We start from the raw sequence: 16,485 nt of genomic DNA on the forward strand, positions 1-16,485 counted from the left end.
ATGCAGGGGTCAGCCATGACAACTTTATTTGCATAAATGAATTTCACTGAAAGTCAGCAATCCCAAGTCACAGTTACATACTTCATTTTCTAGGCAGCAATATCTAGCAAATAACTTCAAGTGTAAAAAGCATTTTCACACACACTTGGTAAGACAGAACACACAGGGGGAAGCACATTCGTAAAGCAATCTACTCTAACACAGCAGCCTTGTTCCCATATACAATGAAATGTTAAGGTGCAGTAGACATTCAGGAAAAGCCACACAAACCAAATACTTCACACAACGAATGCACAGCAATGTATATTTTGTTCTAGCAGGTATTGCATCTTTTTTTTCCTTTCATGTATTGTGTGCAGCGACCTACAGTATTCTATAAAAATGCATAAGACTAAGCTTTGGTTCACACTGCTCCTTTAGCTATCAGATTTAATAATGACATGATTGTATTTTGTTAAGAGGTAAAGTGTACCAACTTCATTCCTGTAGATTGCCTTTTGAGGAGAGGATCACAGTTCCACATATCAATGCTTAAATGTGATCACAATGTTTGCAAACAAACGTACACAAAACCTTAATTCTTATTTAAAATCCATATATGCTAAAGGCAATTCTTTCAAAATATCAATATTACTGTCTTGTCAAATTTATACAAACAGGCTAAACAATAAATGCTGTAACAAGTAAGAGAGGCTTGGTCTATCCATTTCCCTTTAAGGGGGGACCTGGGCCCTGTGAGTGCTCTGGGGAGCCCTACATGAAATGGGTGAACTTAGGCAACAGGTAGACAATTGTTTTCTTATCCGTTTATGGGTCCTTAAAGGGAAAGTCCAAAATCGTTCGGTATGTTTTTTCCATTAGTCCACTGTTAAAGTCCTTTAATGTTTTGCAGGTTAGCAGTCAAGTTAAGATATTGGACTTTCAAGAAGCAAAGTGCCACATTATCATGATGCAAAATGTATATCACAGCAGCTGAACTGTACCAAATAGTAAGATGGCCTGCATGTTGTATTGTTTTGCTTTAAATAGAGTCCAAAAATAATTAAGCGACTAACACAGAAAAACAAGTCTTCTTAAATATGTAACTACCTTGAATATCTCGATCACTTCTCAATGACTACAGTACTCCAAGCCCTGGTGCCTGTGTTCTGTCTGCAGTGCTAACATGGCAACAGGATCTTAGCTATACGGATCAGCCTTGTTGTCAGCTGTCCATTGATATGTTTCATCCTGTGCTTCCAAAACAAAAAGGTAATTCAAATCAGTCCCACTTAATAGGTCTCGAGATGAATGTCCGTTCCCTAATCAATTCAAAATGAATTTCTCGTACTAAAGACCATGAGCATGTAACAAGTATATGACTGGGGCCTCCCGTGTGGAACAGTGGTCTAAGGCACTGCATCACAGTTGCTAGCTGTGCCACTAGAGATCCTGGTTTGAGTCCAGGCTCTGTCATAGCCGGCCGCGACCAGGAGACCCATGGGGCGGCACACAATTGGCCCTGCGTCGTCCGGGTTAGGGGAGGGTTTGGCTGACAAGGATGTCCCATCGCACTCTAGCGACTCGTGTGGCGTTTCCTCCGACACATTGGTGCGGCTGGCTTCCGGGTTAAGCGGGCATTGTGTCAAGAAGCAGTGCGGCTGTAACTACCAATTGGATACCAAGAAATTGGGGAGAAAAAAGGTTAAAAGTAAGAACAAAAAATAAATAAACCCCAAAACATGACTGGACAGCAAACGATGCATTTGAATATATAACTTTTTTCTTAACAGGTTGACAAGCAAATGAAGTTGGCCATCCAAATTATACACGACATCAATTTCCAATGACAACAGCATATAAATCAGTTTCCCACAGCGTACCTGTATAGCAAAAGCAGAGAGAGCAAACTAATCCGTGAGAATAGGCAATGCTTTAAGTATACAAGGAAACCTGTTAGGAATGTTCAGTCTCTGTAAAGTATCAGGTACTTTAGGTTATATTTGGAGCGTATTATCAATGCAATATAAATGAAGGGGTGAGGGGTCTAGTGGTTGTCAGCAGTTATTACTACGCACAGTAAACAGGCTGACAATTTCTTGTGGATCTTAGATACATGTCAAGTCATCTCAACCGATCTGTCTGCAACCCCTATGGTTCAATTTATAGAAGTGCCACTGTGTAGAGATTGCATCTAGAGGTAGATGGTGTTAACTCTACTGTCTGTTAGTGCATTTGTCCTATTCCTACCCACTAACAATTAATCAAAAATACCTTTGGAGTAAATAATAAACAGCTTGGAGACAGTGCTAAGAAGATGACCACCGCTATACTAGAAATGTCCAGTTGTATTGCCATTTTACAATGATGCATAATTGGATGGTGGAGTGGCTTTTAAAATCGGACAGTGACTATGGCTACCATTGGTCAGTGCCATGTTAGATTGGTTGCAGTGATGGTTCCTAGACGTCAACAGTGCAGAGGGGCTGACTACCAGGCTGGGCTGACTCCATTATGGTCATCTTGGGCTTCTTCCTGGTTTCCTCCTGAACACAACATAAAGACACATCAGGGTTGTATTCATTAGTGCACACAGTAGCAAAATGTTTTGCACCAGAAAACAAAAACAAGCATTTCTTATTGGACAAGTTCAGGTAGTTTCCTAATGTTCGGTGCCTAATGAATAAACCCCAGAAAACAGTTTGAACTGCTGCACCAACCTGTGAGAAACTTACCTGGGGAAAAAATTATTCAAGATCATAATCCAGGCTACATTTACTACCAAACATGACTTACCAAATCTCCTTAGTGTCTTTGAAATATAAGGTACGGATGGAGTAACCATAGGAACAATTAGGAACATGACAGCCCAATAGCCATCATCACTGTTACATCCTCAGAAAGCATGAGCTCCTGAGTTGGGAAAATCTTATGCAATACACTGACGCATGTCTTGTATTCAAGATCCTAAATGGCCTGGCTCCCCCTCCACTCAGTATTTTTGTTAAACAGAAAACCCAAACATATGACAGCAGATCCACAAGGTCTGCCATGAGAGGTGACTGGATAGTTCCCTTAAGGAAAAGCACATAGTAAATCCGTTATCTCTGTGAGAGCTTCCCATGTCTGGAATACACTGCCATTAGACACACATAACTGCACCACATATCACTTTCACAAAATGCTTGAAGACATGGCTAAAGGTCAATCAGATTTATGAACATAATCCCTAGCTGTGTGTTGCCGCTTTCCATGTTGTCTGTAGCTTGTGAGGTGTGGAAACACTGTTGCTTTTATGAATTTTGTCTTGCTGCTTTTTGTTCTATGTTGCTATGTCTGTATGCTACATCTTGCTTGTCCTATGTTGCTCTGTCTGTATGCTATGTCTTGCTTGTCCTATGTTGCTATTGTCTATATTGTAATTGTTTTTAATAACCTGCCCAGGGACTGTGGTTGAAAATTAGCCGGCTGGCTAAAACCGGCACTTTTACTGAAACGTTGATTAATGTGCACTGTCCCTGTAAATATAAATAAACTCAACAGTGCAGAGACATGGCAAATGGCACAAAGGTTGGAAGATATATGCTACTCCAAATATCACAATATAATAGTTCTGTGCCGGTAATGGCTAGATAATTCCACTGTGCCATTTGTGCTTATTTACAATATTATTAGTCGCATTATCATTAAATAATCTTATGGCAAATAAATAAGGCTTAGTTAATTTAAACTTTATATTCAACATATTGATACAATTTAACTGATAAAACTGCAGTTTTGATTTTTTAAATTCAAATAGAGTATAGCCTTGCACACCACGATATATTGTCAATGTCAAATATCACGATATTGGATTGAATCATATATCGGCACAATCCTACTGGAGTCTGTGCAGCTTAGACAGCCTGACAGGGTTTGAGTGAAAGGTAGAACCCCCTAGAACAGGGCTCTCCAACCTTGTTCCTGGAGAGCTACCATCCTGTAGGTTTTTGCTCCAACCCTAATCTAGCACACCAGATTCTACTCGATAAGCGGAATCAGGTTAGTTAAAACTGGGGTAATAGTCAACAGCTACAGGAGGGTAGCTCTCCAGGAACAGGGTTGGAGAGCCCTGCTCTAGAAAGAAACTCCCTGACGAGGCCAAACGCAGAGGTTAACACCAGAGACCTAAGATATAGTTGGAGCTCCTACTACACTTTACAGCTAACCCTTACCCTCTCCTTAGCCAGTTTCCTCATCTCCTCTTGCAGTTTGTTCAGGATGTGAAGATTTGGCCTGTTCTTTTTGGCATACTGCTGAAGTTCAATCACACTCTTGTCTGAATTTTCCTGCAGAGAACATAAAAAACAACATCTATAGAAATGACAGATATACATCTGGTTGAAAGAGGAGCAGCATATGCAAGCAGATCAGTACTAATCAGTTTTGCCAAAGATGAGCTGAAGTCTATATGACCCAACAGCAGTGGAGTGGCTGTGGCGAAGTACAGTATATGAGGTGTACAGCAGATTTTCCGTTAGCTGCCAATAACCTTTTTTAAAAAGTCTATAAATAAAATCGGTGCAGGTCAATTGTCCGGGAGAAAAAATAAAATCCCATTGCGATATAATGCATTTTTGCTTGAAATACCAGTGGATGTAGCGGGAGACATGCTGCAACAGCTCATCAAACAGCTGTTTGTTGCTGCTGGAGAGAAACATGCTTTAATAAGCCCAATCATTGTGCAAGGCAATCGCTTGTAAATATTTGTATCAAAACACAGCCACGATTAAAAGGCCTACTTTCCCCCCGCCCCTCAACTGGTAAATTGAAGCTCATTGGTACTAGGCAGGCTTCAGCACATCACACACCACTTTGCAGTGAGCTGGAGACGATTTCCATTTTGAAGACATACTTAACTGTTTGAAACCAGAACATTTTACTACATATTTTGAGGCATGTCTTACCTTGCCTCAAATCTAACCAAACGTGCAGGCAATTATTTCATAAAGACTTCCATATGCCATTGAAACAAGTAGCCCTTTTCTCTCATGTCCTATTGGTTTTCAAATCAACTTTCTTTCATTGTCCAGTAACCAAAGACACAATCCTAGTCATATGAACAACCCATGCTACTTTTGGCATATTTAGATATCCCCTCTCTAAATTTCTAACATATATTTTCATCTCTGTTATATGAAATCACTCACAATGGTGTTTTCCGGTAATTGCATTATGGAACTAACATTTGTGGGTAGCCTACTGCCTTGTGTGAATTGTTGTGCTTAGAATGTGAAGAAATAACAGTTTATCAATATTTTAAGCTAAACCTTCTGATCTGTTACATGAGCCTCATTGCTTTTGAATGTGTGTTTTTATGTAGCCTAGGCCTACTGGTTGTATGAATTTGGGATCTATCGTCCCACAACTGTCCCAGAGTCTGTTTGGAATAAGCCATTTCTTTCTCGACAAGCTGACCAATAGAATAGGTCAACTTTTCTAACATGGGGGTTAGTAGATTGTTGTTCATTACTCATCTTGTTGGTTGAGGAAAAGTAAATGTGGACAGTTATTCTAAAATAAGAGGAGTGTGGGTTTCAAGTTTGGGGAAGCTAATTTTCACCATAAAAAGGCCCCTTCCATGCATCCTGATGTAAGATAGCCTACCCTTCATAATGTGATGATTAGACTGGAGTTATAATTTAGGCTAATAATACAACTCAATCACTGTTCGCAAAAAAGACCGTTGAATGCAGTGTGTAGTGGCGTAGAGTAGACAGGCTATAACACAGGAAAATGTTGGCCTTTCATAAACACATTTCATGCAATTCTACTACATTTTATATGACTGGAGACATTACCAAATCTTTTTTAATACAACCAAAATTAAAGGGTAGTCTACTCTGGGCCTGTGAAAAGGGGAGACGAATACAATATGACGTCCATCTAACCTGGAGGAGGAAATGATTGTCCAAAAACAAACAAAAGTGGCCTTGACCCAATGATAAAGACAGTCAATATGCACCTCACCAGGGATATGGCCGATGTTCTCCGCTGGTGCTAATTAAGTTAAAGAATTCTGATAAATAAAAGACAGATTGGAGTGTCTTCTCATTGTCTTCTATTTACAGAAATATCCATTTTGCTTTCCAAACAGTTTTTCCATTAATGTATTTTTAAATATTGCAATATGCCTGGCTGGGTCTCTCTGTTTTTCACTGACAGTCGCAACTCAACATTCATCTGTTTGGTATTTGCTGCGTGCTCTGCCCAAATTGCAGGCCCTTCAGACTGTAGGCTATCCTAAATAAAACAGAAGCTTTAAAAAGAAGCTAATGATCCGCTGGCTTTCTGGTGCAGTAGCCGATTTTGAATTATTTATTTGTGTATAGACAGGAGTAAGCTATTTTGGCTATATAATTTTGGCAATTTAATAAAAATGTACTTTGTCCGGTAAATTCAAATGCTGCCGGTCAAATTAATGGCGCCACATTTCCCTAACAGAAACCCCAGTGTACAGGTAGCACTTACCTTTTTTACCATCTTATTGCTCTCTCTGCCGTACATGCGGAGCAGTGACCCCCAGTTCTTCACGTGAGGGTGCAGCATCTGTAGGATCTTCTGAGACGCCAGCTGCTTCCCAACACGTTTATTCTTGCCTGAAAAATAAAACAAAACACTGATTACTCCCATTTGTAATGCTAACACATTTACACGACACAGAGCGGCTTTGAGCAGGACAAATCAGAGCCATAATACTGTATATACAAAGGCACAAACAGCGTCCAGTGTAAAGGTTGGCTGAATTCTCTATACATGGCTCAGACAAAAAACAGAGCACTTGTAATGCTGCTTTTACACTACATTAACACAGAGTGGCATGGAGCATGTTAGGTCTGGGACTTGCTGTGGTGACTGGAGGGTCAGTGTGGGGCTACATACACCATCCGCGCACGGTATGCTTTCCACACGTCATCACATATTCACTCTTCTGGTTCTTTCCTGGGATCACCTCAAACTTGATGCTGGTGTCACCCATTCCATGGTTTCTACCGGACACAAGATATGGTTGAAATTCAAGGTTAATAGATGAATCAGATCAGAACTAGGAATTTAAGGTATTCTTACACCTCATGTCATGAGTCTTACCTCTTAAGGCACTCGTGTAGAATCTGATATGGCGAGAGTAATCCTGCTTTATTGGTCAGTTCGTACACCCTTGAATCTTCAATACTGATATGATTAAAATACTGCAGGAAACAAAAACGCATGAATGGACATTAGTATTCATCCAGCTTACCAACCCGCTGGTAAAGTTCAATGTTATAAAAGAGACACGTTATCAGACCAAACACAGAAGCATGACATTGAATTAAATGGCTTTCCAGTGATTGACAGGCTGATACCTCCAGTTCATCCCCTTCTACAAGCTTCTCCTCAGACGTCTGCTTCACAAAGTCAGGGATGAGAATCTCCAGTGTGGCTCGAGCTACAGGGGAGACATCAGTGAAACAACAAGCCAAATGGTCTGCTATATTATGACTTAAACACATCTTACAGTTTCCAGACAGCCTTTGCAGCTGCTTCAGAAGATCCATCATTATTTTAAATGTGTGAGATAAAAGTACTGTACCAGCTTTATTCTTGGCAAGTTTTTTACTGCTTGCAGTTCCTGTGCCATATGTCACTCCCTCTATTATGACGGAGGCTCCAAAGGGTTCACTTGGGTTCTCTGGGGATATAGAAAAGACAGGATGCGTTTGGCCCAGCCAGAGATTTTGGCGATTTGTTTTGTTCGAAGAAAAGCATGTCACTTGTACAAGCTAGTGGAAATCAACAGAGGTACTTACCACATTCAAAAAAGTTGTAAACAGGTCGGACCTTTAAGACACGTTGCATATATTCATGTAGGATGCAAACTTCAGATTTCCCATTTGGGTTAATGACAAACTCTGAGAAAAAGAAAGGAAAGAGTTGAGATTACCTCAATACTCCTCACTGAAATAGTTATTAAACTATGGATGCATCCACAATGGCACCCTCATTCCCTATATAGTGCACTACTTTTGACCAGAATAGGACCTGTGAATAAGATTCCAATTCAGATGTAGCCTGTGGTTCTTCTTATGCATCCGGTACCTTTCTTGGTGGGGGTATCTGATACAGACAGAGTGATGAGTTTCTGGTTGGCAGGCAGAATGGGTCTCTCTGACTCAGCCTGTTTCCTCTTGATGTCCCTGTTGAACTGCCTGCGCTCTGCCCAGGTACGGAACTTCTTCACAGTCACTTGTTCAAAGTCAAAGCACTTCTCCAGGTAGCTGCGGAACTCCTCAATTTCTGGCGGGGTGTCAATAAGGGAGGGGTATAGGTTATATTGTCGCTTTAATTAACATGTATAGATATTCTTCATATGATGTGTCCTATACATTTTTATTGCAAGAAGTCTAGAAAAATGTCAAGGCCCACGCCCACCAACACACTGTCATCCCCTATGTTTACAAGAAATGAAACATACCATCAGCCATGGCATTCAAAACTACTACCTGCTGGCAAGTCAATTGCTCATCATGGAGTGTGTTCACCCTTACCTATCGATTCATCTTTGCACACCTCCACCTTGGCCCTGACCTGTCCCAGAGCCCCCTGGGCCATCTCACAGGAGTGGGGCATCTTGCCATGCAGGACAGGGCACCCCTTTATGGTCCCCTCTGTGACCAGGCCTGTCTCTATCTCCACCTGTCCCTCCCCCAGGCCCACAGTGGTAGGGTCCTCCTGGGCAGTGGAGTCAGGCTCGTCTGGTCTCTCCACGGAGTCTGCCTCCTCCCCAGGCTTCACCGGAGACACTTCAGCGTTGGGCGTCACCTCTCCGTTCTGTTCCCTCTCCTCGCGATCCTTCATCTTCCTATAGTGCAGGCAAGGGATGCTACTGGTGGGAGGGTCGTGTTTCTGTACACAAGTTGCAAGAGAGGTTTGGTCATGGTTAGAAGCCGATTGTTACAGTTGTTTGAGAAGAGAGAAATATTCCTTTAGTTTGACCATTCCTAACAAAACACAAATTATACACCAGTATAGAGTGAATAACAATGGGGTTCCTGGCATGTTACTAAACAAAACAATAAATAAACAAAAAAGAGGTTTAAAATGTACAGCAGTAACAGGTTTCTATCTGTCTTATGTATTCTACGTCCTACCCTGATGCTCCCGGACCCCAGAAAGTAAGGTCTGGACCAGGTCACCACTCTGGTCTCTCTGTGCAGGTAGACTGGAATGCCAGAGTTATGGAATGTCATGATCCATCCGTCAGGTAGTGGCTCAGTGGGTGGACGCCCACGACCTAGGAAACACACACAGATCAATACACACAAACACGAGACGCTACACATGAAGCATCTGCACCACATATACACACAATCTGAATCTAATACACATCTCACACCATCAATGTCCTCTCACCAACATGTGCCACTCGGTATAAGATATGAACACACAACATCAGTATGTGCCAGGCTCAGATACTACGTTACAAAAGGCAGATCAGCGCCAGACATCGACCACTCACTCTTCAAGACTGTCTTAATTTTGGTCATCATGGGCTGAACACCTCCCTCCACATCCCTGTCGGATGCGTGATCACTGTCTCCTGCATACTCAACAGCCCCCTCTGCCAGGCGCATCTTTTTGGGCACGGGCATGCCCTCCTCCAGCAGAGCATCTACATCATTGTCAAAGTCCTCCTGGAAAAGACATTCGTTGAGGGTGGGGAGAAGGGAGGGTGGGGGGAAGCCCTAACCGGTCATGACTCATGTTTTCCTAACCGGCCATGACTTATGGTTAAGAGAGTACATTTGAACACACTTTTAGCATACCAACTATGTCAATTTCCAGTAGGAAAGATATGGAACTCCTGCTGCTTCCATCAAGAATAAAAAGGATGCACAAGCTAACATTTTGCTGGTGACATTGGAATATAATGTCAGAATGAATGGCTGACTATAAACCATTAACATTTTCATTGGTGAGACAAATCGTACTGGGCTGGCATTGTAGCACATCCTCCAGTTGCTGGAACTGTGCTAGAAAATATTCAAGCCAGCATAGTACAGTTTGGGATAACCCTTTAGTGTGAAACGTTCACAAAATATCAGTGAGTGGGTGATGAGGCTCTGCAGAGGCAAAGACAGGGCCCCTTTGGTTACGTACCTCATATGCGATATTCAGGTTCTCTTCGTCAGCATGATCCTGTTGAACTATGACCTCTGACCTGAACCCCCCCTGCTGCACATCCTCCGTGTCCAGGAAGTCCTGACTGAAGTCCTCCAGCTCATCTAGGACCGCAAACTCCACTTTGTTCTCCAGGTCTGCCTCTGCCTCCTCCCCTCTCCTCCCTGCACTGACACCGACCACCCCAAGCCCTGAGCTACCATCCACAGCCCCTGGCTCTGTATCAGCATCATAAAACTCACCATTAAGGCTCTCTGAGCTGGTCTCCCCTTCACCACCACCCTCCTGACCTATCCCTGTGTACAGCACCTTCCTATCTTTGCTCCTACTGGTATCTACGACACTGACACTGATCTTAATGTCTCTGAGTAATTTGAGGTCTGGCAGAAACTTGGTGACAGGGGGTGCGTGGCGGGCTGTTCTAGGGCACGAGGTGCTGGGTTCGGCCTCATCTGACAGGTTATTAATGAAGGTTATGGAGCCCTTGGTTTGGAGGCCCTGGCCCCCTGCTGGGGTGTGTGTGTGTCCATCACCACCAGAGCTAACGTCCATTTCCTCTGCGTCACTGGACGTTTGCAGGGGGGGTGTTGGAGGCTGCGCTTTACCATTAAGGCCCTCCGAGTTCAAATCATCTGGTGGCTCCAACGGTAAGGGGGGTATTATGTCATCCATCTCCATGTTGACTGTTTCTTATGAATTACTAAATACAACTGCTCTATGGGTCACCCTGACTGTTTTGGCAATTATTTCTCATAAGCTTTCAGCTAAAAGGCATGCAGAAGCACATTGCACACAATATTTAGAAGAATAAAAAAATCCCTGTATTGACCATGTACCAGTGTTGAATATGCTAAGATGACTACATTGTTCTTTTCATTAATGTAGACAGTTTTTTAGAATCACTGTCTCAATTATTGGAAATCACAATGCATTCAGCTTATATTGCTCAGATCTAGGCACTATTCATCCTCCACTGGCGAATCCTCTGTCAGAGCTAGAAAAAGCAAGATAACACAGTCAATGACAAACCAAGAGAGCAACATTGAGATGCAATGATTTTGACATACGTTACTGTATGCCTTGTAGAATGTAGCCGAGTGGAAGCTATGCACATTATCAATAACTTTTAAGATGGAGAACTAACACAGACAGAAATGAGTGCGAGTCTTTGCAACCCTTGCTTGATTGCAGAATGCTAACGTTAGCTTGCTGCCTGTGCAAGATAGTTGGCAAACTCGATTCACCCTGCAATTTCAAGTAATGCAGAAACTTTAGCTACTGGTTAGCAATATGGGGCGACTTCCAAACTGAACGACATGGAAAGATGACAAATTGTATTGTCCTTCTACGCACGAGCCTAGCTAGTTAACTTTAACAACCTGGCTAGCTTAGCTAAAACTTGAAGCTAAGCGAATTAGCTACACAATCAGGTGTCAAAATGACTAGACAAAACACTAACCACAGAAACATTGACCAGATTTGATCACTCACCTATATTTTATTTCCTCCATTTTATTTTCTTTGCTAGCTAATATAAATTATGTTATTCTTCTGACGAAGCCAGACAGACCCCGTTCCGCCATCTTGCCGAATGCTGCAAACTGCTGCAGACTGCTTCGGAAGTTCCACCCCCAACACCGGCTTTTTTAAGATTGACCGCTCATGTGTCCATTCACCATTTAGTTCCAGATGAGCACACCAATCACCAACCGATAAAGGCAGACCTTTCACCGGGACGAAATACTGCCGGAATAAATAGACCAATCAAACATTAGAATAGATTACAGTTTACAATTCAGAACGGTAGGAACAGTTGGGTTGAGAAGTGCAGTGGCCGCATACTGTCGATAGGTGGCAATCATCTTCACCAGTAACATTGTATGCAAAGTAGCTATCGTTCATCAACATATACACTTTAGAATTGATGATGAAAATTTAAATTGTATCAAATTAGATCTTTGTTTTGATGGATAATCAATCCACTGATTAGATTACAACCCCGCTGTTTATAATCAGCATGAATACAATGTACAGACATAGCCATCATGTTTACTGAAGAACCAAAAATGTCTGCGATTTAAATCAGAATCAATATACTACACTGAACAAAAATATAAATGCAACATGTAGCCGAGTGTTGGTCCCATGTTACATGAGCTGAAATAAAATATCCCTGAAATTGTCCAAATGCACAAAAAGGATTTCTCTAAAATGTGGTGCACAAATTTGTTTACATCCCTATTGGTGAGCATTTTTTCCTTTGCCAAGATAATCCATACACCTGACAGATGTGGCACATCTAGAAACGGATTAAATAGCATGATCATTAAAAAGGTGCACCTTGTGCTGGGAGCAATAAAAAGCCACTCTAAAATGTGCCGTTTTGTCACACAAAACACAATGTGACAGATGTCTCAAATTTTGAGGGATTATGTAATTGGCATGCTGACTGCAGGAATTTCCACCAGAGCTGTTGCCAGATTGAATGTTCTACCATAAACCGCCTCCAACTTTGTTTAGAGAATTTGGCAGTACGTCCAACCGGCCTCACAACCGGAGAACACGAGTATGGCATCGTGTGGGCAAGTGGTTTGCTGATCTCAACATTGTGAACCGAGTGCCCCATGGTAGCGGTGGGGTTATGGTATGGCATAAGCTACAACTACATTTTACCGATGTCAATTTGAATGCACAAAAATACCGTGATGAGATCCTGAGGCCCATTGCAAGGATCTTTTTTTAAGGTACAGTTCCTTCAGAAAGTATTCAGAACCATTGACTTTTTCCACATTTTGTTAGGTTACAGCCTTATTCTAAAATGGATTACATTGCTTTTACACACATTACCCCACAATGGCAGAGCAAAAACAGGTTCTAGAAATGTTTGCTAATCTTTTAATAATACAAATGAAATATCATTTTTACATAAGTATTCAGACCCTTTACTCTTTATTGAAGCACCTTTGGCAGCGATTACAGCCTCGATTCTTCTTGGATATGACGCTACAAGGTTGGCACACCTGATTTGGGGAGTTTCTCCCATTCTTTTCTGCAGATCCTCTCAAGTTATGTCTGGTTGGATGGGGAGCGTTGCTGCACAGCTATTTTAAGCTTCTATCTCAAGGCCCTCAGATCTTGTTAAACAGCCATCACTAGCACATTAGAGGCTGCTGCCTATAGGCATAGACTAGAAATCACTGGCCACTTCAAGGAAAGGAACACTAGTCACTTTAATAATGTTTACATATCTGTCATTACTCATCTCATATGTATATACTGTATTCTATACTATTCTATGGTATCTTAGTCACTTGGTTTTTACATATCTTGCATTACTCATCTCATGTATATACAGTGCCTTGCGAAAGTATTCGGCCCCCTTGAACTTTGCGACCTTTTGCCACATTTCAGGCTTCAAACATAAAGATATAAAACTGTATTTTTTTGTGAAGAATCAACAACAAGTGGGACACAATCATGAAGTGGAACGACATTTATTGGATATTTCAAACTTTTTTAACAAATCAAAAACTGAAAAATTGGGCGTGCAAAATTATTCAGCCCCCTTAAGTTAATACTTTGTAGCGCCACCTTTTGCTGCGATTACAGCTGTAAGTCGCTTGGGGTATGTCTCTATCAGTTTTGGGCAAACTCCAAGCGGGCTGTTGTGTGCCTTTTACTGAGGAGTGGCTTCTGTCTGGCCACTCTACCATAAATGCCTGATTGGTTGAGTGCTGCAGAAATGGTTGTCTGTCTGGAAAGTTCTCCCATCTCCACAGAGTAACTCTAGAGCTCTGTCAGAGTGACCATTGGGTTCTTGGTCACCTCCCTGACCAAGGCCCGTCACCCCCGATTGCTTAGTTTGGTCGGGTGGCCAGCTCTAATTAGAGTTTTGGTGGTTCCAAATTTCTTCCATTTAAGAATGATGGAGGCCACTGTGTTCTTGGGGACCTTCAATGCTGCAGACATTTTTTGGTACCCTTTCCTAGATCTGTGCCTTGGCACAATCCTGTCTCGGAGCTCTATGGACAATTCCTTCGACCTCATGGCTTGGTTTTTGCTCTGACATGTACTGTCAACTGTGGGACCTTATATAGACAGGTGTGTGCCTTTCCAAATAATGTCCAATCAATTGAATTTAACACAGGTGAACTCCAGTGAAGTTGTAGAAACATCTCAAGGATGACCAATGGAAACAGGATGCACATGAGTTCAATTTCGAGTCTCATAGCTAAGGGTCTGAAAACTTATGTAAATAAGGTATATGTTTTTTAAAATATTTAATAACATTTGCAAAACATTTTTTTTATTTAATCCATCTTAGAATAAGGCTGTATGTAACATAATAAAATATGGAAAAAGTCAAGGGGTCTGAATACTTTCCGAAGGCACTGTAAAATCTATGAAATTGTTGCATGTGTGTTTATATTTTTGTTCAGTATATAAACATCAAAATTGCAATGACCACAGCTTATTCAGCTACCAACCATACACCAACATTGCTTTTTTTAATGTATATATTATTATTTTGTACCTTTATTTAACTAGGCAATTCAGATAAGAACAAATTCTTATTTACAATGACAGCCAACCCCAGGCTGCATCACAGCCGGATGTGATGCAGCCTGGATTTGAACCAGGGACTGCAGTGACACCTCTTGCACTGAGGTACAGTGCCTTTGACCGCTGCGCCACTCAGGAACCTGACAAGCTTTAATAAGCTAATAAAACTGGCTGATTAGATATTCTTGAAAGAACACTATACATTTGCAATATAGACTGAGTTTATAATACAGATGAAAAAGTACTTTATTCACAAATGATATCAAGACAACAGTGACATGGTAAACAGGGGTTTCTATACTTCTATGGATACCTGAGGTCACTTACAAAAAACCACTGGGATCATCGATGGTACACATCAACACACAAAACTTGAAACGGTCATTACAATTTGTGAGAGTAACGGACTGTTATACATAGAGAAAAAGTGGGTAAGAACCACAGAACACTGAAGGTGTGAGTGACAAAATGAATCCTTTCAGTTATTTCACAGCAAGGCAATCTGTTCTCCTATGCAGTATGTGGAACAAGGCAGAACATATAAAAAGAAAAACACTGCTTACCATTTAGAAAAAACATTTCAAGTCCTTTCCTCTGTGTTTTACTTGTAACTAGCAAACCTGGGTCACAAAGTCAAAATCCAGTGCAATGATAATTATTATAGTACAAGGCAGGCTGTCGTAATATCCCTTCACAGGAAAGTTATAACACCTGAGATGAACATTTAGGAAATCAAACCTGTCATTATTTTACAGCTTTTTATACAGATAGGTGATGGCTGCTGCTGCTTCTATGAGTGTTACCATTTTACACTCTTGAGATGCAAACCAACTCACCTAGAAGATGGCAGTCTGAGGCACGAAGCCAGAAATGACTTTTCACCCTTTTAGTTCTCGTCTTTCTCAGCAATCGAGTGCTGAGTAAATAGATGCAATGTGAAATGTAAAAAATGTATTTTAGTTTGTTAAATTACATTTGTTCTTTGGCAATAAAACCACTTTTTAAGCACACAATTCAAAATATTTTAATGACAATAGCAAGTTCTTTGATATAATTTAAGATTAAATAACACCCATAATATATGATTTGATAAATTCCCAGATTCATATGTCTAAGCCAAGCTAAAATATATTTCCCAAAGGCAATTACTTGACAAATGCAAATCAAACTCTTTCCAAACAAGTGCCATAATTTCAAGCTCTCCCACCACCATTTTAAATGGAAAAATGAAAATGTTCATTCCACTACGGTGTAGCCAGAACTTGCTGTGGGAGGATGGATAGGAGGGATGCAGAAAGGCACAGTGTAATTCCCACAAAGCCATCTTCAGTCCTTGAGTTTGAACTGGAAAGAGCTTGTGCTCCATTGGCTGATGTCACAGTTGAGCATGGTGCGCTCTGTGAAGGTCACGTTCCCTGATGAGTCTATGAGGATAATGGTATTGGTCCTGAAAAAGGCAGAAATACACAAAACATCAGATAAATAGAGGGGTGAAACGAGATTAGGGGCGTATGCATGTTAAATACGGGGAAAATGCGTATTGTGATGCTGGGGAAGAGCTCCCTAATCACCTTTCATTATCACACTAGACTGGAGGCCAGGGGCATGCTGGTTATAGATGAGATTATATGCACTAGGAGCTTATGATGTATGGTACGTAATTATTATGCAGCAACAGAGCTAAACGGACTGAAACAGAAAGGTACTAACTGGATTTGTCCAATAAGAAAATAATTTGTTGCA

At 41.3% G+C, this 16,485-nt stretch overlaps 2 protein-coding genes across 5 annotated transcripts in view; both read right to left on the reverse strand.

Annotated features, from left to right (window-relative positions):
* Window position 1: 1 nt before the first annotated feature.
* Window positions 2-11,815, reverse strand: dgcr8 (DGCR8 microprocessor complex subunit). Its single transcript, XM_021621882.3, has 14 exons — window positions 11,671-11,815; window positions 10,159-11,173; window positions 9,518-9,692; window positions 9,150-9,292; window positions 8,547-8,904; window positions 8,098-8,295; window positions 7,809-7,910; window positions 7,592-7,690; window positions 7,365-7,447; window positions 7,108-7,208; window positions 6,901-7,007; window positions 6,490-6,617; window positions 4,194-4,307; window positions 2-2,525 (listed from the first exon to the last, which is right to left on the reverse strand). Exons 2-14 carry the CDS (start codon window positions 10,855-10,857, stop codon window positions 2,442-2,444), a joined length of 2,391 nt encoding a protein of 796 aa, XP_021477557.3. The 5' UTR covers window positions 10,858-11,173; window positions 11,671-11,815; the 3' UTR covers window positions 2-2,441.
* A 3,148-nt stretch (window positions 11,816-14,963) lies between these two features.
* Window positions 14,964-16,485, reverse strand: part of LOC110536236 (transport and Golgi organization 2 homolog) — a 28,804-nt gene continuing 27,282 nt past the window's right edge. For all 4 annotated transcript variants that reach the window (XM_021621889.3, XM_021621887.3, XM_021621892.3 and 1 more), the window contains exon 9: window positions 14,964-16,189. In XM_021621889.3, coding sequence (XP_021477564.1) covers window positions 16,069-16,189 — 121 coding nt within the window. In that variant the 3' untranslated portion in view covers window positions 14,964-16,068. The remainder of the gene's footprint in view (window positions 16,190-16,485) is intronic.

This window comes from Oncorhynchus mykiss, chromosome 11, assembly GCF_057628025.1.
Source record: "Oncorhynchus mykiss isolate SJ-2025 chromosome 11, ASM5762802v1, whole genome shotgun sequence".
Classification (NCBI taxonomy): domain Eukaryota; kingdom Metazoa; phylum Chordata; class Actinopteri; order Salmoniformes; family Salmonidae; genus Oncorhynchus; species Oncorhynchus mykiss.

Coding starts and splice junctions, on each gene's coding strand:
- dgcr8 (XM_021621882.3), bottom strand. CDS start 10,857: ATGGAGATGGATGACATAATACCCCCCTTACCGTTGGAGCCACCAGAT. Junction 8,296..8,546: donor GTGCAAAGATGAATCGATAG/GTAAGGGTGAAC, acceptor ACACCCCGCCAG/AAATTGAGGAGTTCCGCAGC. Junction 7,448..7,591: donor ACTTGCCAAGAATAAAGCTG/GTACAGTACTTT, acceptor TCTCCCCTGTAG/CTCGAGCCACACTGGAGATT.